Genomic DNA, 23,576 nt, shown 5'->3' with positions numbered 1-23,576 from the left:
GGGCAGAGAATGATGAGGCAGAGGAAGAGATGATGCAAAGGGAAGAAGTTAGTGACGGGACTTGAGCTAGTTTGGTAAATGTTGGAGCAAGGGGAACTTGTTTTGAAGTTTGTTTTATTATTTATAATTATTATTCTTTATCACTGCAACAACAGGTGTGCTGTAAATATTAAATTATGTGAAAAGGACAAAGTTAAAGAAAAAGCTATTTCTCTCCCAAAGTTGTTCAGCTTAGATGATCAAATAGTCATTGGAGTGCTACAGAGAGCGCATACCAGTACTTCAAAGTAGTCCATCTGAGCTCAGTGGCTTTAATTAAATTCAACAGCACGGCATACAGATTTTCTAACCCCGGGGCTTTCATAGTGCCATATTGTTTTTCTTTATCTTCCCACATACTGCACTGAAGTAAACTTACACCAACACACTGTAAAAGCTCAAATCCAATGTGTCTCTGTGCATTATCTCTCGCAGCAAACCCCCAGATTCTTTCCTGCCATCAGGCTCTCTGTTATAGATGCTCCCCACGACTTTCGGAGGTGCAGCCTCATTTCCCAGTGTTCCTGCTGTCAAATCCCGCAATCTCATGGGTGCAAACAAGAGCATTTGAGTAAGATGTGGAACAAGAGGTTCTTTCTCATCGAGTGATCTCATCTCTGCAAAGGTGCATATGTGCGCTGCTACAACTGGAGGATTGCAGCCCCGTCTGATTAATGCTGCATGGATGAAATTATTTGCTCCATTGTTTCCTTTTGTCTGTCACTTCCGTTTACATCCATGCTCATCCTCAACGGCGCTTGCTTCCTGCGCTCTGAGTGTATCGTGTGCAGTCAGCGCATCTCATTCAAACTTCAAAGAGAAAACCCCTGTATGCTAATATACTTCTTTCTCCGCCTCTCTCCTCCCTGTTTCCTCCTCCCTTACTATGACCCCCTGCTTTGATCATGACTCACACACTGTCTCACAGATCTCGGCATGCATTTTTCTTTCTTCCGCCCTCCTCTTGTACTGAAAACTCCAACTGAATTTACAGTCGCTCTCTTTTCTTCACATCTCTTAGATTCTTCTCTGGCTGCCTCCTGAACACAAAACCAGAGACGTTGCTGATGCTCATCATCTTGCTTTTTCCCCCCACAGATCTCAGCAGGTTGTCTGTCTGTGCCTTTGGGGTCCTTACAATCTCCACCAGCACCCTCTATATAGAGGATGCTGCTGTGGTGCTCTGTATGGTGCCACACTTTCTGCCATGCTTTTTTTTTTGTCTGTAATATCACACTTTGTGGTGTCTTCTATCATGTTTGCTTCAGTAATACTTCCCTATTCTCCTCCGTGTTTCCCTCCTCCCTTCCCGTGGTGACGCACTGCCTTCTGCCTGAGCTTGGAAGGATTTGCGCTCAAGCTCTTGCAGGGGATTTTCACACATTTACAATAAATAATTCCTGGATTTACTGTACACTGATCCCTGCCGCTTTTGTGATATTGATTTAACGTAGCTAAGCATTCGGAGCATTTAAAGATTCACTTACACCCTACATGACATTCAATATCCTAATGATCTCTTGGAAAGAGCCAAACCTGTCTGTAGTGCACATTCACGAGCAACAGAAGACACAAATACAGTTATGGGAAACTGACGAAATTATAAATCCATTACTTGTGACTAGCAAGTGTGTGTGTGTATTCATTGGTATTCATTGGTCTCAAGGGCATGAATGCAGTACATGTATGTGCATAATGAGCTGAAAATGCAGGATCCCTGGGGGCACAGCAAAGCCTGTGGCAAACAGACACCAGGGGCTATTAGTTGGGGACTTATCGTCTTATTCCATACAACATCTTAGTAAGCTCCTTAAACCAGACTCGGATCAGTCGGACAATAGCGCTTTATCGTACTGCATTATGAGAAAGAAGCTCAACATAGGACATAAATACCATGCTAATCCTTCTCATCCGCTCGTGCTCTGTCACGGCCTGAGGCTGACCTGGAAAATAAGGTGAACGAATCCCACCTGGGAATGGGAGCGTGCGTAGCTGAGAATTCGAATGTATTACAAAGCGTGCAGAATTGACCCGGTACATGCTCAGCGGAGAAAGGAAACCAGACCCACCTCTCGGCGCATGGCGCAGTGGACAGTGATGATGACAAAGCCTTGGACAGAGTCAAAGACGGCAAAGAGGACCTGGAGGCAAGAAATCACATGTGCAAGTTAGTTATTACATATCGGTTTGCTTATCTTGTTCCCAAAGCTGCATTTTTTTTTTTTTTTTACGATTTTTGCTCTTTTTTGACCCACCAACATAAGCAACTACCACACCACAGGTCATAAGTTGTGTTATATTACTGTGCAGTCTGGGAACTATTGAGCTTAGATCAAACAGTGAATGAAAAATTAGCAGACACACGTGACACCATTTTACTGAAGCGCTTGAATTTTTTTTTCTTTTCCTCGCTGCTAAGGCATTCTCACAGTAGCCATTTCAGACTTTTCTCTTTAACGGAAAAAACTACAGCTATCCTTTTATTTATTTATTTTTATTTTTTTTTTTATGTCTGAGAGAGGAGAGATAAATCTTGCTGCTGCTTGGCATGCTGGACCCTCTCCTTAAGGCACCACGGGGTGCTTTAACACCCACGGTGGGAACTCCTCTATATGTAGCCCGGTCTAACTGTGGTATTGTAGTGAAGTGAGTCACTAATCGTTCATTAGAGAAACAGTGATACAAGAGTAAAACTGAGTCAGCCAATTCCTGATTATTCAACAAATCCTCAGATTAAGTCCTGCTTTCCTTTATTGTTGGCCCTTCTACTTGTGGTCTTGACAGTGTGGGAGTGGATTTTTGTCCTTTTCTTTATACTATTTTAATAACTGTCCTATTTTTCCACTGGCTTGTTCTTTATTTATACATGATGTTACAATGACGTAATTATTTTGTCATTATCCTTTAAATGAATGGAAGGTAGGTGAGTATATTCCCATATTTATTTAATCCTTTTATATTTCCTTATGTTTCACCTATTGCCATAAGATAATGTACATTGTAAATACATGGTAGAAAAAAAGTAGTAATTTACATGTACTAGCTTTAGAAACAAATATTTTATTTTCCCCATTTGATTTCTTACTCCTTTACTGGTTTATTTCTGGAACTTCTCTCATAAATGATCAAAAACTAGAACCCTGAAACATCAGTTTGGAGAGGAAGAAAAAAAAAACTGGACAAATGGAAAGCTATTCTGTCTTCTGCCAGGATCACACAGCCAGCACACAGCATGTTGAACTTTGCCTTCACATGTCACAGGTGCATCACCTGGAAGAGTGTGGAGCGGCGGTCAGTTATGGCCAGCACCGCTGACATCCAGGTCAGTGCTAACAGAGGAAGAACCACACAGGAGCTCCACAGAGACGCCCTGTCAGAAGAAAAGAGGAAGTAGAGCACAAAGATGGGGGGTGGGGGTGGTGGGGTTGAGAATGGGATAGAGGGAACAGTCAGTCTCAAACCAGACAGGCCGGCTGCGGTAAGTCTTGTAACTCCACTCCTCGCACACACGCACACACACGGATCAATCATAAGTTCAATTGTGAGCAATTTGAAGCTGACTGCCTCTGTGCCATTTGGATCAGACTTCATAGTCGAACTGATAAGTGGAAGATGATGTGTAATCATGTAGATAGTTTGGATTCTGACAATTGCTCACAATTACATAGCTGATGGACAGTAAGTGCCATGCTGGGGGACTGTGAAACAAAGGCAGAAGCTCGACTTGGGGGAGAAAGACAGACCAATGACAAGAATGGCACAAAGGCTTCTGCAGAGCAATGACTTGGACTCCAATTTCAAATGTCCATGCTGTGTGAGCACAAATTCATAGTTTTATAACTGTCAGACACACGGCTTTGTCTAACTACACGCAGAAAAAGCAATGAGTAAAAGAATAATGAAGAGGCAGTGCCTGTTGTTTGTGAGTTAAGTTTGCAGGTGCTATTGACTTTAATTTCAACCAGACAAGCCGGTTCACCGATATGACATCATGAAAACCTACTCGATTCCACAGTGCTTTTTTAAAGAGAGGTTATATTTCAAATTTATTCACCACTTGGGAAAATAGAGATGCACTAATGCGAAAAAGAAAGTACACCCTCTATCAGGACTTACCAGGTCTGGAAATGAGGTAAACACAGTCTCAGACGAATGACAACACATAACCTTTTACATCATGCCATTATTTAAGTTAAACATTCTAAGTTTAGAACAGAGAGGCAGCGTGTGAAAAACATCCACCCTTACTGCTTCCAGAGGACTAAAGAGGGCAACCATGTGCTAATCGAATGCACTTCGTCAACTGATCATCAGCAAGTGTGAGCACCTCTATAAAAGCAGAGGCTGTTAATTACTGCCCATCAATCTGCGAAAGGTTTATAAGGCCATTTCCAAACAATCTGGAATCCATCATTCTACAGTGAGGAAGATTATTCACAAGTGGAAAACATTCCAGACTACTGACAATCTTCCCAGAGTTCACCCCAAAGTCAGACTGTGTTACGCTCAGAGAAACTGCAAAAAGAGCTACATCTCAGACTCTGCGGGCCTCAGTTAGCATGTTAGATGTTAAAGTTCCTCACAGTACAATTAGAAAAAGACTGAACAAGTACGGCTTGTTTGGAAGGGCTGCAGGAGAAAGCATAAAAAGAACATGGCAGCACAGCCACTTTGCAAAGTTGCATCTGAGCAAACCCCAAGACTGTCCTTTGGACAGATGAGATCAAAGTGGAGTTGTCCGGTCATAATGCACAGCATCGCGTTTGGAGTAAACCACACACAGCCTATGAGTAAAGACACCTAATACGACTGTCAAGCACCGTGCTGGAGGGCTGATGATTTGGGCTTGTTCTGCAACCACAGAACCTGGACACCTTGCAGTCATCGAGTCCACCATGAGCTCCTCTGTATACCAAAGAATAATTTAGAGTGGAATTTGGGACCATCAGTCCAACAGCTAAAGCTTGTCCAAAGTTGTCATGCAATAGGACAACGATCTCAAGCAATTTGCAACAAAATGCCAAAAAAAAAATCACAAAGGTGTGAAAGTCAAGACATCAACCTGATTGAAATGCTGGATGGGACCTTAAGGGAGCTGTGCATCAACACATGCCTACAAATCTAACTGAACCGGAGGAACGTTGTCAAAAAGAGTGGGAGAAAATCCCTCCTCAAAGCTGTGAGCGACTGGTAACGGCATACAGAAAACAATCACTTCACAGTATTACCACTAATGGGCTTCTACAAGCCACCGAATCAGGGGGTGTACTGCTTGTGCATTTTGGTTGCATTCTTATTCAGTTAATAACGACAAAGTAACATGTCATGCGTTGTTAATCTGAGGTTGCATCTAACTAATCTTAAAACCTGGAAAGGACAGATTTTTTGTGACGTCATGATACTTAAAAGCATTAGAATTCAAATAATTTCTTTTGTTGGAATTATCTTGTCACAGCTTTCAAGCGGTGGCTATCTTTCATATCGATGAATTTCCATGTACTCTGTCAGAAGTTTATTCGTGTGAATATGTGCAAGAGGGCCTCACAGAAAGGATTTTTTACTCAGAGATTACTTGAAGAAAACTCATCCAAACAGTTTCTACAGGCAGCGAGACAAAGAACATTAGCATGAATACAAATCACCACAGAGAAGGATCGACTCGCTTTGTCTTTAGAAAAGATCTTAAGGAAAGAAGTTAGTAGCAGCTCCGTGCGTTCCACTTGCAACAAAAAAGCCTGATTCACAATGTGTTCCCGAACATGGCCAGGATCTTACCATCCTCCTCTAATCGCGGCAGGCAATCATGAAGCAACACAGCTAAGACAGAAGTTGCTGCTTTAAGCTGAGCGCTTTCCCAAAAATAAACACAAAGTCGCAATGAAAGACTCGCACAAGAATGTGGGGAAGTATGGTAGTTGTGATTGTGAAGAGAGTGGACGATCTCTCACTCAGAGGCTGTTTGCACTGATAATCAAACCGTGACAACAACCCGCAGAGAAACAATTTTCAAATGTCATCCTGCAGTAAAAAACAGTGATAGTCAGACTGTGAGGAATAAAGGGGATTAAAACAAACTACAGAAATCTACCGTTATCTGTTCAATCTGTTTTTTTAATCATACTTTAAGGATGCTAAATGACTTAGGACTCAGTTAGATCCACACTAAGGCATTTATCATGCATGTTTACATTCAAGTTCTATAATTTAGTGCAGAATCTCCTTAAAGCTTAAAAGTTATTGGAGTAAGAGTAATTTGTAACAAGCTGCATAAAATAACAACTAAAACTGAGCCCAAGGCATCCTCAGTTTTAAGCATTGATATTAGACTTTGAGTTCCACAACTGATGCTCAAAATGCCTCTCGCATGCATTTTTCTTCTTTGGGACCTTTTAAACTTCACAACTCAACTAGGCAGTGCCTACTTCTGTCAATTCATGGTCTCCAACTGTAGAATCCGGACACACTGTCATTATTGAAATTGCTCCAATGATTGGAATATGGCGCAGATGGCTGCCGTTTATACTGAGCTCGGTAAGTCCAGTTTAGCTAACTGTGCACCTGCAGCTTGGAATAAGAGGCAGAAAAAAAGGGGAAATGTTTGGCTCCTTTGAGGCCAAGTGAAGTTTAATTGTGTTTTATCTCACTTCCAGCTGTTTGCTTGAAATTTTGATTGCTCTTATCATTCTTAATTGCCTTTTTTTGTTTTGTTTTGTTTTGATTGATATGAACTGCTTTTAATACATCATCATCCTCATCCAAGTGTCGACCCTCGGTTTTGTTTTGTTTCTTACTTGGCTTAATCATAAAAAGATTGCTTCAATTGCATGAAACACTTTACAGATGCTTTCAGGCACTGTGCAACAACCTCTGATTAGTACAAAAAGAAAAAGTTCTAAACTTCCTATTCTTTTCTTTCTTTTGATAGGTGATGTGCTGCTATTGCCATCTGTTTAAAGAGGTTAAGTTAATAGGAGGGTCAAAGTTGAATTACAGTAATGTGCTTAACGACGGTACAGTTTGTCTCATCGTCATCCTGCTTGAGTCTGAACTACGCTGATGTGTTAGGCCTCTGCCACAGTGTGCTGCCACTTTAAAGAACCTCTAAAAAAATGACTCACAAACACAGCTTGACTAGGGTCAGATTTGCTTTGTGCACCCAAAGGAAAAACCACTTTGGATCAACACTTGCTCTTATTAAACAGGGCTGACTTGCACTTTGTTTTTGCTTTCGAGAATAGTCTGAACGTCATCCTGCATCATTACCGACCGCCAGACATTAAAAGATGGAGGAGAGTGGGGGTGGTGGGACGTAAGAGACGAACAAGAGACGGCAGAGAAAGACAGAGAGATGAAGATGGACTAACATGGCGTTGCTGGCAGTCGAGCTGGACATAGCGGTGCTCGAGATCACGCCACACTTGGAGCATTTCAGGAGCAGTCGGCTACGCGCCTCCGCCGGGACACTTTTGGACAAACACACACACACACACACACACACACACAACCATGTAAGGAAGAAAAGAGGGGGAATGGGGTGGGGGGGGGTGGAAACACATGTACCAGTCATGACAGATGGATGTGAAGGTGGCACAGTCGCAAAACAAGAAGAAGAAAATGAAAAAAAAAATAAAATAAAAAGAGAAAAAGTGGACACAACAGAGGGAAGGAGTGGTAAAGAAAAAAAAGAGGGGGGGGAGAAAGAAAGAAAGGCAAATTAAAACCAGATCTTGAAAAGTAGCAGCAATGAAAAACAGTCAGAATACAAAAATCGATTCAAAGCAAGTAGAGAGAACGTGAGAGATGGACGCTGTAATGTTACAGCAGCTGTGCGGATTAACAGATTACAGTGACACGGACAGGAAGTACACCAGCCATTTCATTCCACCACTAATACACGCAGGTTTGTGTGTTATCTATTAGGACGCATCTCAGTACCAACTGAGGCTTTGTGAGAGTGACGGAGAGGAAGGGGACTGGACTGGTTGTTTACTTACAGTTGATGGAGAGGATTGGTGTGTCTGCGCATGTGTTTGTGTAGTGTGTGTGTGTACGATTGCATACAAGTAGAGAATGATGGAGCCATGCCTGGACCATGCTACATTAGCATCCCATCACAGCTCATTGCCTTAGTGCCAACCACATCCCTGTTGCTTCATATAGAAGTACGTTACACAAATGACAGATTGTCCAGTTAGCAACACCATTACATCATGCCTGTATGTGTGAGAATTTGAGGGGAAAGCTGCTTAATATGTGGCTAAGGCCATGGACTTTATCCGGAAAGACTTTTCTCGCTGCGCTTGTGTCTTTCTAAGCGTGTTTGCACACCAAAACTGCTTTAATCTCCAGGTTAAGAATGGCTAATCAATCCCCCAGAGAGCCAATCTGTATTTCTAACCTGTTCCATTATAAACAAACTATCAATTTCAATTTGTGCAATTGATACACGTTGGTGGAAAAGCAATTAGAGAGAGAAAAAAGTGCAAGAGAGGTCGATGGAATCAATTGGTGTGAAAATGAAAACACGAGTTTAGCCTTAAGACCCAAGGAGATCTCCACCCAGGAATGGAAAAGATGATGAACGCCCGCTCACTGCTTTAATAGATTTAATGTTGTAATTGCTTGCATTTGCATGCATATCACACAGATATGAATATCAGGCGTACACATGTTTCCAACAGTTTAAAAGGTTTCATCCACATAATCTAAGCATTTACTGTATTCAATTAGGTTTCCAACTGCCATTGATTTTCTTATGTACCATATTCATCTGTGTCACGCAACTGAGGAAACTAGATGGCAACAGCATGTGGAAGGGATGCTGGAATTGATCTCAGAGAGAAACAGAGCACAACAGATGTCGAGTCATTTTCTTGCCAAACCGAATCCTATTTTCTTTATATTTCTGAGTGAAGATGCAGGTGAAGCAAAGTGTTTGTTGCAAAGTCCCTTGAAAGCAGTTAAAGTTTGTTGCCTTGAAAATGCTGCCTGACAGAAGGCAAAATTTATCCAAAATGGCAAATTTGTTAACCCAGTTTGCACCAAGAGTTGTGGGGATGGATGAGTGAACGCTTTGTTTGTGTGTGCATTTAGTCAACAGTAAACCTACCCTGCTCGCTGCTTTTTAGACTTGTCCGAGATGCCGTCTCGGGACATGAGCTTGTTAAACACCACGATTCCAATTAGCATGTTCACCTAAGAGAGACAGAGAAGAGAGATCAGCACAGCTTGACATAAACAGAATGGCAACAGAAAATCTATCAAAAATGTTTTGATCGATTGAAGACGATCCTGCGTAGACAAAATGGAAATGACTTAAGTGTTGTTAACTTGTTTCCTACCATTCTTTATTTTACATTGCTGTTTTGGCCTCTTTGAATCCAGTATAAAACAAATGATAATTAGGAAAATATTTTTAAACAGCTCTTTTAATAGAATGTACCTTTAATTTGTGTTATTTTGGAGAGAAATTGAGAGAATTTTTTCTGTGATTGAGAGCAAACAAACTAAAAAACTCTGATATAACCCTGTCACTCTTATTTTTGCCTGCTTTTGTCTCATTCAAATACCTCATCCAGTTAGCAGTGAGATTAAAACTTGAAAGCAGTTAAAAAAAACTAAGAAATAAAAAGAAAATTGAAAAGGAATATACAGAAATAAAAGTGTGATTGACATACAATAAATAATTACATTTGTGAAAAAAAAACATTTGCATGAATGAATACAGAAGTAAGTGATCAAACAGCTGGACAAATGTGGAAAATTAAGAATATATAGGACACTGATTGCGTCTCTTCTTTGTTTCTCATACCAATAAGCAGTTTATAGTTAAGCCCTCCACACATCTGGCTATACTGATCCTGTGATACAGATTCTATTGGACTCACACGCAGACACACATCTGAGCAAAGACTTGTAGATCTCTTCCACTCTGAAATCTTGTCCATCTGGGAGATTGTCTTTGCTGGTGACATGTTCTTTATAATCCTGACTTTCAACATCCACCCATAGTCTTTCTCCCAGCAGCTATGGGTTTCTTTGCGGAGTCTTTGATCATTCATCTGCGTGTGTTCTTTGGGATGTCAGCGGTGAGGTGCATCGGTGATAAGTGATATTCACACCCCTGTGCATACCTGCTGTGTGAAGGCTGTGCATTCCAATTCTTATCAAGCTTCTAAACTCAGAAAAGTTTGCATGGATTCTTTCCTTCAGCTGTCAACATGAGAAGCTCCTGGCTAAGAAGTAAAAGCCGGCGAGAAATCCTCTGAGTCGAGCAGTTAAACTAACGTGGTCAGTTGGCTTTTCAGAATCTGCAGCTTCTGCAGAAGCCAGCTGATCACTAGTGTGTCACCGCTGACAACCGACTGCGATTTGCCAGACTGCGAGAGCGCAATTGTCATGCCAGTCATGTCTGGCCTCAGCGCTGTGAGTCAGCATCACCCTGCTCTCATATCTGCCCAAGGCCAGGTTCATTAATTAGAGAAGAGTCCTGCGGGAAGGTCTGTGTTCCTGTGCCCGACTTTCCGCTCTCATTACAGCTGTTTGTCAGAGTGGGAGCCCTAGCGACAACACCACAGGGCCGGGTACCACACTGCAGCTGCGGTGTGGAGCGTACTTCGACATTGTGGAGGAGGAAAACTCAAAAACAACTTCTTAGCAATTCTCTTCCTGGATTCTATGGCTGCAAACTTTTTTCACACGAAGACCCAAAATGTCAGGCAATGATTGTTAATGTCGATGTAACAATTTTAGATCCATGTATTTCAGATTTCATTAGATAAGCTCTAGTTTTCTATTGTGTAAGAGAACTGTAAGTCTGCACTCACGCAAAACCATTAAGACCTGATGCAGGACACATCTATTGGAGTTTCCTTGCTTAGAGGGTGCCTCGGGTCTCAATGCCTTAAATAATCAATCCATCCATCCATCCATTTCTATACCCGCTTAATCCAACTGTGGGGTCACGGGGGGCCTGGAGCCTATCCCAGCGGTCATCAGGCGAGAGGCGGGGTGCACCCTGGACAGGTCGCAACTCCATCACAGGGCCACACAGAGACAAATGAGACAAACAACCACACAAGCTCACACTCACTCCTAGGGACAATTGTAGAGTCACCAATTAACCTAACATGCATGTTAACAACAGTGGGAGGAAGCCGGAGTACCCGGAGAGAACCCACGCATACACGGGGAGAACATGCACACTCCACACAGAAAGGCTGGTCCAAGAAATCTTTGGACCGTGTACAGCCTTTTCTGACTATTTAACCTGAGCTACAAGTGGCCTTGCAAGCGGCTATATTATCATATTAATAAATATTCAGTATCAAATAAGCCTGATTTCCCTGGCGAGTCAAACTGCCATTTGAAGAAAATTACCAGGCTCTCATCGGGAATTTATTTAAAAATCACACCTGTGATGCTGTCTGAGTCATACTTCCTGTAAGACACGTGCTGCACAGCGTGTGTGTGTGCAGCCTACTGTGTGCCACCCAACAGTAATGTCGGCAGTGGCACCAATTACCAATCTGGTGTTCAGCGTACTCCATCCAGACTTATTCAGCCCAGTGGTGGAAATATCCACCCAGGGATTCATTTAGGAGAAATTAGATCAGCCACATAAAGCAGCACACAAAAACAGATGATTAAAGCACCACTGAGATGCAATCAATGGGCTCAATGTAGAACAATGCAGAGCTGTATTTAGGCCTACGCATGAAAATAAAAATGTGCATCATGGCGATTAGCGAAAACAAAGTGCACATTGTTGTTTGTGGCTCACACTGTTAGTCCCGTATTTATGTCTGAGAGGAGGGTACAGTGACTCATGTTTTAAAAGTAGACATTAGACAGAGAGATTCAGAGCAGGAATTCGGCTATAATTCGCCACAGACATACGCTGCATTGCCGAAAGCTCTTGTCTGCTGGAACGCATTCAAGTCTTTTTCTAGTTCTGACATTTTAAACTCAAGCATCAAAGTGCTCAGCTCATCACTTTCACGTGCACGCCACCGCAAGAGCGTACGCGCCGGACAGCGAGGGGAGAGGAAAATCCTCAGAGGTCGTCACGCAACGTTAAAGCTCAGAGGCTAACTCAGGAGAAATATTTGCAGAATTATGCGGCGTGACATGCGTGAGATGGAGGACGGTTGATCTGAGAGCGAGGGAAACTCGCCAAGAGAGAGAACGGTGGACAGACTCACCAACACAATGACAGCGGCAGGACCAACGAAGGCGTAAAGCAGGCCGCCCTCCAGAGATAACCAGCAGCTGGAGGGAAAACAAGAGAATAAAAGAGATTCAGGTATTGCATTTGACTTGAGTGCCAAGTACTTGACCACAGCGCATCCACAATAATTTAACTATCACATTTACTCCGAATTAATTTTTGAGGGTTAAAGTATTTGACCGAGTAAGGAGGTTTCCGTCAGTACGTAACAGATCTATTATGTTCATGGCCTAAAGCAAAACCTAATTTGATGTGAGGACGATCAAGAATTAATGAAATAAAACGTGTCCTGCAGCGGTGTGAACAGAGCATGCACAAACCTCATCCTAATTTCAGTCGAAAAAAGAGGAAGTTCATTTGGGATTTCGCAACAAAAAGGTGGATCAAGATAAATTGGTGTCACTGCCAAAGTTTGAACAGCTATCATTGTTTCACGAACAGAACTTTTCCTAACACTTCTCAGTGCTTTATAATCCAGTCGCTTTGAGGTTTGTCAGAGCTGCGTATTGGGGAAAGAAAGTGTATGTAACGTTGTTGGCTGTTTGCTAATCTCGTCAAGCTGCGGAGTTAATAAAGTTGACTGGAGCAGCTGTAGAAAAGCATGTGATAGAGATAGAGTTTGAACTAATTTACACAGTCACAGATCTGCAAATAGCAAATTAAAACAAAGGTGAAGAGTTATATTTGGGTCGTTCTAACTCACAAGGTGATTAAGAAAAAAAAACATCCTAAATGTGTAATTTCCATGAAAATAAATGAGTTTTTCGGGGCTTAATCAGTGCCTGGCGAGAGGATTTAATATCTTTCAAAACACTTTCTAAAACTCGTTAATTCAGCTATAAATATTTAAAGTTACAGAGATGTAAAAGGCAAATTTTCGAAGTCGAATCTTGATGATGCTTTTTGTAAATGGCATTGCCAACAATACAGTGCGCAAAATAAGCAGAAAAGGTGTCTCCTACATTACAACTAGTCTAAGCCCAGCCCAGTCTAAGCCTCCAGAGGATATGAAGTAGATATAGTGATTAATTGGTCTGAGGGATGAGGGGGAAACTAATGGCTCCATTTCAGGTAATTGTGTGAAAAATACATCCTGGGTTTATTCAGCCATTGATACATTTCACTGAATTGATAATCACCTGTGGAAGGGTGTGAATTGTATTTTCTGAATAGACTTTTGGTTGAAAACGTCAGGGAAACAAAGTAAAAACCTTGCATGTTTTGCATGGTCTGCAACAACAGCAGTGAACAATACAGTGCTTCCAGCCCATGTCAACACAGGTGAATGGAGGAAGCTTGCTTTAAACGATGATATCCAATCTGATTGGTGATTAGCATGTGAGACAAGGCAGGAAGTCCGGAAGCAGAACTCACTAGCTGGCTGTGCCGTACCCTCTTGCTCTGGTGAAACCCACCGACACTGCGACAACGAGGGCTGGAAGACCTGCAGACAAACAGGGGAAGAAAGAAAGATCAAAAGCCAGAAAGGGGGGATGAAAGGAAACCCTAATGGGGACGACGAAGCATGTCGGCCAAACAGGATTCTCCAGTGCGAAAACCTCCACAGGACTCCTCCCATTCAAATGCAAAGCAGCCCTGCAACAGTGTGTAACTTGTGCATATATGACTGAAACTGACAGCGCGCTCCGCAGGTAACCCTCAGCGTCTCTTCATCTGCAGTCAGCGGAAGGCTCAGACTATCATTAGTTCCAGGTGTAACCGTCTCGAGGGACCTACACATACAGCGTAAGAATGCTGGCATATGAGAGTGAGAGGCAATTTAAAAGAATGTTAGGTTAAAGCCAGGAGTGGTCAACAAGTCATGCATTAATTAGCTAAATGCACGTGCGCGTATGTGTGTGCAAATGAGAAGGAAAGACTGAGCGTTGCGGAGTGCGTGCCAGAAAAAAGGAAGGAAATATGCTGTGCCCATAATGAGCTTGGCTCTAAAATATTCATGTAATTAACAAAGCTGTGATTATGGCTGCAAATGAAAAGCAATTAGAAAAAGTCCCATTACCATTGATGAATAAGATGGTGGAGAGGCCGGCCGGTCCACTAACCAGCACGCGCATTGTTTCAATTAGTCAACAACAACATCAATCTAGCATTTACATGTATATAATATGGTGGATACACACCTGTCCATTAGATGTGCACAATCTAAAACACACCCAGTCACACCCCAAATCCCCTGTTTCCATAGCAACTGATTCCAGTCATATAATTCGCTGGGAAAATTGCAAAACGGACTTGAGGAGTATAAGACGTTTGATCCCCTCCACTCTGCTCAGCTGTTCCATACATGTGTCCGGGACTGTGTCGGATAATTCTGCCGCAGCCACTGTATACCCAACACGCACTCATCAGTATCTCTCCATCTGTGACTGTAGAGCAGGCTTTACATTCTCTGCCTCTATCAGGTAAGGGCATCAGTGACTTGGCAGATTAGACGAGTGGGATCAATACTGAGTGAAATGGGCAGATTGTGTGTGTCTGCGGTGTTGCTGTGGGGTTGTAATTTGCAGGGCTATCGCAACACACCTTCCCTGTGTTGTGCAGATGTTATCATATGCTTTGATTATGCCCCTAACATCCCAGGTGCCTGTTGCACCCGGTTGTAGTACATTGAATGGAAAAAGTGATGTACAGCCGAAGGGCACTGAGGAGTGACATCCCATATTCTTCGAATTTATGGAATGACACTCGATGCAAATGTGTATGTATGAGAAATTTATATCTGGCTAAGTTACAAAAAAGTATACATCAAAAACTGTAATGAATGGCTTTGGGGAAATCGAGCAGCAAATAACAGTATACAGGAAAAACAAATGGGACAAAATGAGAATGGAGGGAATGAAGATTGCCAAGCATAATGCAAGCAACAATTTCAATACTGCAACATAATAAGCTGTTATATTTTATGTAAAACAAGGCTGGCTTGCTGCTCTCCATCACCAATTCATGCCACAAAACAGTGGTTCAATCAGCACTCAATTTATGAAAGTGTCGTCATTTGCTGAAAAATCTCTGGCACATTGGGACAGAATTTTACTAAAAGGAATAGCAGAACATTGTTATTAGCAGCTGAGAGTAGTGTATGCCACCATGATCCCTAATCTAATAATTCAAGAATTTTACAATTCAAAACAAGTGTCTTGTTCTTAATGAATAGTTAACCTTCACGGCTAAAAAAAAACAGAGCCAAAACTGAAGCGCAGTTTTTCAGCAAAAACAAATATGTTTACGTGTGCTTACAGACCACGACTCTGTTTGATATAAAGACCATAGCGCCTCGTTATTTCAGTGCCAATGTTTCCTGAAAAAGTCTTTTTTCTTAAGTCTTTCAAATGTAATCATCAGCTTGACTGTCAAGCTAACAGTTGGTTAGCCTGTCCACTACTTCTTTTACTACTTTTTTACTACTACTACTTCTTTCTTTTTCCAACTTCCTGGCATGCAGTGTGGTCTTTCTCTAAAGTCCCACACAAAAGTTAAAATCATTTTTATAGTATTTGAGGCAAATTCTAGAAGGAAAATTATTGGGGAGTGTGTTGAAATGAGGCGTTATACCTGACCCGTCTTTTTATGGCTAATAAATCACAAAAGAGGCAGGTTAGCACTGCAATTAGCCAACACTGCGTTTTCTGTGTGCTGCGAACGTAATCCATCTTTTGTGTTTGTTATCTTTAGTTTAGAGTGCAGGTATACACGTATCACAAGATAGATGTTGGGGAAACAAAACAAATGCCTCACACGTGTAATCTCCAGCTAAATCCAAAAGCGCAAAATGCAGTTCATGCTGCTTCATTCAGTTTTGGAGTGAATGCTGTAATGAAGAAGAGCAAGCTGACTATATTGCAGTAGATCAACGACATGAGCTTTATGTGAGAGTCACTACAGCCATGTGGAAGTTAAGTGCTGAAAACTGATGAAAGATGGTCTTCAGCGCAGAAACATTAAACTAGCCAGCTACAGCAGTTGACCATAAATCCCTGCAAGTAGTTGTAGAAGTAGTGCAAGTAGTAACTGAACTTCTTGAACTGTATATTTTAAAGACAGGCATATAAATGTTGCAGTGCCACTTTCTGTTGATCAGGCATTAAGGCACGTGTCTCATGTGTTCAACTGTGTGTGTGGGTGCATGTGGGTGCGTGCATACCCCAGCCGAGGCACAGGAAACGCTTGCGAATGAGTCGCGACCTGGTTTTGCCGATGACGGCCAGGTAGGATTGCCACGCCTCAGTTAGCACCCAGCAGAAAGATGCCAAGAAGAAGAAATGCAGGAAGGCAGCAGTCACCGTACAGAGGCCCTGAAGTGGAAAGAAAGTTATAAAGAAAGAGAGATATTGAGCAGGAGTTGCCTTCAAAAACAGAAAAAGAAAAAAGCCAATAAGGTAATTGAGTTAGTAAAGAAAAACTGAATCTCCGCAAAACAAAAGTGCAATCAGAAAACAGAAAAAAAGGAGTCTGATGAAATACATACTGTGTACAGGAAATGGTTTTCAATCCGACTTGAATGTGTTCTACAGTTTGATTGATTTTGACCAGCACACAGTGAAACCTTGTTTAGTCAGAAAACTAACCCTGTGAGCGGAGACATTTTTGTTTATAAAGGCTTTAAAAGAGGCCCAGTCAGGTACAATATAACTGATATCTTATTCCTTTCTGACCACTTTTCATGTGGAAACCCTGCTGCAATGTGTGTTGGTGAGTATCCTTGTGTGGCTGTGGCTTCACCTTGCTGAGCGTTTGAGATTGTCCAACCAAAATCAATAAATTGGAAGCCAGGATGGAGAAGCAGAAATTCACCAGGATGATTGATCTCTCCGATCGGATATACCTACAGAGCAGAGGATGAAAAAGAGCGAAAGAGGATGGGGGTGAGATAAGCATTATTGACAAACTGATGGTCTGAATGGCAACCTTTTAGAGAATGCAGTCATTAGCTTGATTTTGCCATCTGTCATGTGTGTTGCCAAAACAAAGGGGGGGGGGGGGGGGGGGGGGGGTAATCATCACCACTGCCTGCTCTAGCTGGACCATTTGTTCCTCATTAGGCCTCATTGCAGTTTTGGCCACCACAGATGACACACAAAATAGACTTTCTGAATTTGCGCTGGAAAATGACTAATGTGTGAGGAGGGGGACGTGTGAGTAGCAACACTTACCATGACACCATCAAAAAAGTGCGTAAGCGTGTGCACTCACCTCCAGAAGGCAGCGTAGATTAGCAGCAGGATGAGCAGCGCGGTGCAGGAGACTCCACACCCCACCATGAGGGGCACAGAGGGCATGCTCGCAGGACCCATGTCCTAAATAGAAAGATAAGGGAGAGATGGTGGGTGTTAATATTTAATGTAGGTTTCTTTACAACCCTCAGTGTTTCATTTTGGTCAACAAAGCACATTTGATCTTATTAGCAAGTAAAGGCAGCTTCTGTCATGTGATATATTTGGAGATTAAAAAGACAGATAGATGGATACTGCTGTCTATTTTCATGGACAGATTAAAGTAACTCCTGGCACATTTCCCACGTAGCACTTTCAGCTTCTATTAACTCTTATAATCCCTTTGGTAGCTCTCACTAATTACATGCAATTACCTTTAATTAGAATTACAAGATTTTGTTACTGTAAATGAAGGTGGATAATGACACATAATTACCCTTCTCTGAAAGTTGCTTTTTGTCCAATGAACGGTAGCTATCTGGACCACTGTGTCCACCTAGAGAACTTTTACGAGGCCTCTTACAGACCTAATAAGTATAATGATAGTCTCTATTTCCTGTTATTTACTATGACTGACACGTGTGGCTAACCAACAGTTAGTGAGGTGAATGTAGTCTGTATATTTCAGGCTTGTGTACTAGCATAACGCAACTGGACCGTGTAGCATAATTAAGCTCTATGGCCCACTTCTGCTCCCAGGGTGTACCTTTGAAAGGATGGTGAACAGACAAATGAAGCTGCATGTAAATTCCATATCCCGCAGCGACCCAAATGGGCTTGATGTTTGTCCTGATTTCACGTTCTCAATCACGCAATTTACCTCAATTTACCTCCCGTGGTGGCTCTAGTCCTTCCCTTTCATCCCAAAGATTCATCAATGTACGTTCAAACAGCGCAACGTGTCTTTTACTGCAAGTAAAGCACACGCTCGCACACAAAGGCAGGTCCAGGCAGATGTGCTAAGTAATTGAAAGCAAGTGTTTAAGCTGCAAGAATTTGTGCCTTTGCAGAGGACTGATGCACGAAAGAGGAGTTCTTTATTCCCTCAGAGAGGAATCAAGAATGCAACGTGAAAAGAATGAGTAGGAGAGAAATTCAGAGAGATGCAGTGGGATGTGTTAAGGACAAGCAAGTGAAAAGAAAAAGAGGGAGTGGAAAGAAACAGGCACAGAGGAAGAAAAGCAGGAGAAAGTCAAAGCTTCCCTGTTAGTAGTTTTTTCCTGCCCCATCAAAGGAAGCCAATTTCTCCAGGGGAAAGTGGAATCGGCTGGAATACCAATATGGCGTGCACACAAGCACTCAGGGAAGGAGAACGGAGGTGAAACATAATCAAAACTGCTTCATAAGAAAGCATAGCCACAAAAAAGAGAGAGCATGTGACGAGCATCTGCTCAGGAGATAGAGAAGGGTTAGGAGGAGGGTGAGAGACACAAGAGACTGATTGTGTTTGATATTATGTAGAGAGGAAGGTCAAAGGATACAGAGACGTTTGTGCTTTGAGGTCTGACATGAGGAATGACAAGCATGCACAAACACACACATGATTACTGGATTTCTTCTTGCATTTGTCTTAGCCTCCAGATGAAAGATAATACAATACTCTTACTTGAAATGTATACTATCTAAAGACTGTCTCCCAACTCTTCATAGGGTCAAATTGTCCGATAGGATTTTATAAAACTGAGTAAATTAATCATTGCCTCAATTTTGCTACAGGGATGCTACAAAGGAGGAAGTGTAACCTACAGAGGAAACAGCCCTACAAAGAGAGTGAAGCTAATACACAATCACATCAGGCCCAAAGCCACATTTCGTCCCTTAAATGCATGCCCTAAAAACAACATTGTGGTATTACGTTGCAGTAGGATGAGATGTGCGGCTGTGTTTTGTGTGTGCTCGTAGCGTAAAACACAGTCAGAGTAAAGATTAGAAAGAGTTTGCTATGGCTCTGTTGTATATGGCCAGGCTCCACTGGGCAGCTTGGCTGCCATGTGATGGAGAAGAAAGCTATTTTCAGCTCAGGAAGTTTAACCTACTTATCTCCTCTCACTCACACTCCCCGCTCCCTCCACTCCTACCTATCCTGCTGTCACCCCTTCCCTCTCTTTCTCTCCCTCTCTGCGTCCTTCACTCTTCCCCCATTTTCTTCACTTCTGACTCATGCATCACTCCATCACCTTTTCTTTAGTGAGGAAAACATGACGATTTACAGCTCTAAAATTACATGTCAGTGCACCTGTTAACGCATCCTCCATTGGGGATTATTAGAGAACTTGTATTAAGTGTATATCCTTGTGATTATCAGCACCTTGTACATGTAAAGCATATGTTGCTGTCCAAACTCTTATCATTTTATCTTAGAACTTATATCCTCCCATCATCCAAAAACATGCTTGTTAGCTTCATTGGTTGTTCTAAATTGACAGCAAGAGTGAGTGTGCTTGGTTGTTTGTTTCATTAGTCTCTGTGTTGGATTGGCAAGGTAGGGAGGCGTCCCCTACCTTTTTTTCTGATGGGAGCTGGGATAATCTCCAACCTCCCATAAATTTAAACTGGATGAAGCAGGCATAGAAAATGTTTCCATGTATGCTAACTCCAGCTAATTAGCATGAAGCACCAAAAAAAATCAACCAAGCCTGGCAACATAATTATTGCTCTGCCCTAGGCATGGGTGAACTGTATACTTTATAGGTGAAGCTGCTGAAATCAGTGTTCTTATATTGATTGGTTAAATAATCCTTTGTATGAAATAGGATTCACACTTAAGAAATGTCTGACTCTCCTACGTGTGTTAGCATCTTTTAGCTTGAACTTCACCATTTCAGTTGAGTCTCATTTCTTTTACAAAAGTTGGAACATGCAGCTTTAGTAAACCCACTATGACCAAACAATCAACTACAAATTACAAGCAGTTCGCAAGTCAGACAGTTTTCTTTGCTGAGTGTCTTTGGCCCATCTATGTTGTGAAAATGCTAGGATCGTTTTGAGATGCTTAATAATTATTTAAAGGTTGGCCTTAGAGACAGGTAAAATATGCGTGGCAACTTTTTGTTAAATACTTTACTTGATTAATTTAACAAAACCTCAAGGGTGATTACAGGTGATCAGGCTAACTCATTTCACCTTTTCTTGCACAAATCTATGCTGTCTCTTCGATAACCTTCAATAAATGCAGTAACTGGAGTCCTACAACATAAAAAAAAAAACTCCTACCCTTTAACTACAGTTGACAAGTGTATGGTATTTGCATAGTGCAACCTATGAGAATTGCTTTGTCCACAACAGGCTTTGTTTTCTATCTAGTTAATATATGAGCCATCATCTTGCTGTGCTTCAGCCATCCCTATCTATAGTCAAAATCAGGAGCGGTGGCCATCAATAGTCTAAATAATGGGCAGAGCTCTCAAATGTTCACATTCTGATTATGTGCCTTCAGCACTAATGATCGCAAACAGATTTGATTCTTCCTGAGCAGAGCCAATCATCTTCTTGAGCACGACTGGGCTAAAACGCAGTTAGCGAGGCAGGTACACGTGTGCAGCTGTGAGAAATCCTTTACAGGACAAAAACATCACTGCCGAAACTGTGCTTTGAGAAAATTGCTCTGATGCAGTAATTGGCTTATAAATAAATTATAGAGTAGCAGAAAAATGAATAAACGAGAAAAAGAAACCTTCCTGTCTTTATGCCCGCTGTATCATTTTCCTCCTCCCAGCTGATATGTTTGTTTACGTGCTCATTGACGCTGACAGAATCAAGGTCTCAGGTGCTGTTTGAACCACTGACCTCTTCACTAACATTTATGGTTACCTGCTTCGGCAAGCACAAGCCATGAATCCCACTGTGGTAATGAAGACAAGTGTGAAAGGGGCACTTGAAAGCTGTAATTAATTTCCATGTCAACACGACTTGGACAGCAACTCGCAAACGCTCGCATGAGCGTGAAGAAAAAAAAGGTATAAGTCAGTTTATTGACTTGAGGCACAAAATGTTAAACTGACTTAAAGAAAACTCAATGCTTCCCTTAAACACCAAATCCCATGATCCACTGAGCATGAGCGCTGTTGGAGCAAGACATGTCTGTAGGGTTTAATATCCAACTGAGGTCATTTAAAGAATAAACACTGTAGCTTGGGTCTGTAGCTTCATGACCTCACTTAATCAGCTCCTCCTTCTCGCTCTCTCTCATAATTTTTTCTGAAATACAAACCTCTGTTGTGTCTGATAGTGATGGTTTCTCTATAGTGACTGAACCACATATAGCAGAACACACAAAAATACACATGCGGAAATCTCAGAGGCTATAGAAAGTAAACAGGATTAACTGGCTATCCTTCGCTCCACTGTAAACGGCCTGTAATTTCAACACTGCTCCTAAGTCCCTCCATCTCTTTCTGCCCTCTCTCCCCCCTTCCTTTTTCTATTAAACATGGAGGTTAATCCCCAGCCCCCCTTGACCTCTAGCGCCGTGGCCCAGGATAAGCTGTCAGAGCTGGGCTGCTGATACTCAGCTCTGCTGCCACACAGTCTGAGCACTTCGTAGAAGCGTAGAAGTGTCTTTAGAACTTCTGCACAAAATGTGTATTTTAGTGGTTAACAAGCCTTTATGAATACATTTATTCCTGTGCCGATGGCCGTCCATGTTCGCATCTCTGCATGTGGCAGATATATATATATATTTTTCCAATTTGCCCCTCTGTCCCCTTTCACAGAATCCAATCTCTGCTGGAGTAAAAAGCTACTCCTGGAGCACCCTCAAGCAACAAAGTGCACTCAACTCCAGCACTAGCACCTCCTGTCAGAGAGCCATTGACACAAAAACACTGACCCATACCTTCCAGTCCTCTGCACTGGGTCTAATGGTTGTACTGGGGGTCGAGTGATGACTCGCTAATGACATCCACACTCTTCACTGATGTCACAAATGCCACAAAAGTCAATGTACTTTCCCTCCAAGCTCACTTTCACTCATTACCTCCGACCCACTTGCTGAGTGGAAAGGGAAAAGTCAATATTGTTCAGCTGGAAGAGGAGTCACAGGAAGCAGAAACGTCAGCTGGAATGACCGCTCAGCATAAAGGTCATACCCATCGTGTTTCTCCATATTAGGGGAATTAATGCTCTGTAACAGGTTCCAGACCTCTGTGAAGTAATTCTCGCTTTTAGAGATGAAATAATGAATAACAGCAGTTACTCACCCTAAGGCCATCACCTTATTTTGACCCTCTTAACACCCAGTGAAAAAGAGGGAGGGAAAGGCAGGTGGTAGAGCAGAAGGGAACAATAACCTCTACATTACAGTATACAATAAATATTTCCAGCTTACAAGCCAGCTGACTATGTGGGGTTTTGTCTCACATAGCCAGACCTATTACCTCAACGCTGAATCAGCACTGTGGAAAGGTCTGATTGCACCCCTTGTCATTCTACTACAGGAGGGGGGGGGGGGGGGGTTGACTTTATTTGTGTTTCTTTTGGATGCAGCAGCTGTGCCCTTTGGAAATAGTTTGGAACTCCCTTTGCACACAGCAACACTAAAACTGTCTAATCTCCTTGAAAAGAAGACTTCAGAAAAGTGAAAATATATTAGGTGAGTGTTGATCGTGAATGTACATTAATAGATATAAAAGAGACAGTCCTTTATAAATCTCCACAGGGTTTTGTTCATTCAGGCCGATGCAACTTCAAATCACATTTGAAAAATATGAGACATCTAGTGGTAGTGAGAGCAATTGCATGTAAAGTGTAAAAATGCTATTCAAAAAGTTGATGGTCGTGTTTTAGCTTTAACAATCCCGTTTTTTTTTATTATTAAGTATTATTATTTTCTAACCCCAACCAGGAAGTGACAAATGTGTTCTAGTAAAGTGCATTTGTTTTGTTAACTGAATGTAACTCGGACGTCATCATATTTTGGTTTTCAGTGCATGTCATGAATGTGTGAATGACTGAAGGCACTGTACGTTACCGTGCTATCCAATCCCCCACCGCTCCTCCTTACAAGGACTTTGTGGCTTCTTAAAGGAAACATTTGATGAAGACATTTGCTCTGATGTAAAGACACTAATATGAGTTTT

At 42.0% G+C, this 23,576-nt stretch overlaps 1 protein-coding gene across 4 annotated transcripts in view; it reads right to left on the bottom strand.

The window, feature by feature from the left end:
* adgrb2 (adhesion G protein-coupled receptor B2) overlaps window positions 1-23,576 on the bottom strand; it is a 222,759-nt gene that overhangs the window by 29,868 nt on the left and 169,315 nt on the right. For all 4 annotated transcript variants that reach the window (XM_072370498.1, XM_072370501.1, XM_072370499.1 and 1 more), the window contains exons 17-24: window positions 17,480-17,583; window positions 17,009-17,111; window positions 16,431-16,581; window positions 13,643-13,712; window positions 12,243-12,309; window positions 9,149-9,234; window positions 3,310-3,409; window positions 2,109-2,180 (exon numbers count right to left, since the gene is read on the bottom strand). In XM_072370498.1, coding sequence (XP_072226599.1) covers window positions 2,109-2,180; window positions 3,310-3,409; window positions 9,149-9,234; window positions 12,243-12,309; window positions 13,643-13,712; window positions 16,431-16,581; window positions 17,009-17,111; window positions 17,480-17,583 — 753 coding nt within the window. The remainder of the gene's footprint in view (window positions 1-2,108; window positions 2,181-3,309; window positions 3,410-9,148; window positions 9,235-12,242; window positions 12,310-13,642; window positions 13,713-16,430; window positions 16,582-17,008; window positions 17,112-17,479; window positions 17,584-23,576) is intronic.

The sequence above is a fragment of the Leuresthes tenuis genome, unplaced genomic scaffold (assembly GCF_036924035.1).
Source record: "Leuresthes tenuis unplaced genomic scaffold, fLeuTen1.0.hap1 SCAF_18, whole genome shotgun sequence".
NCBI lineage: Eukaryota > Metazoa > Chordata > Actinopteri > Atheriniformes > Atherinopsidae > Leuresthes > Leuresthes tenuis.
The sequence above is the reverse complement of the archived record's forward strand: the minus strand, read 5'-3'. Positions and strand labels throughout refer to the sequence as shown.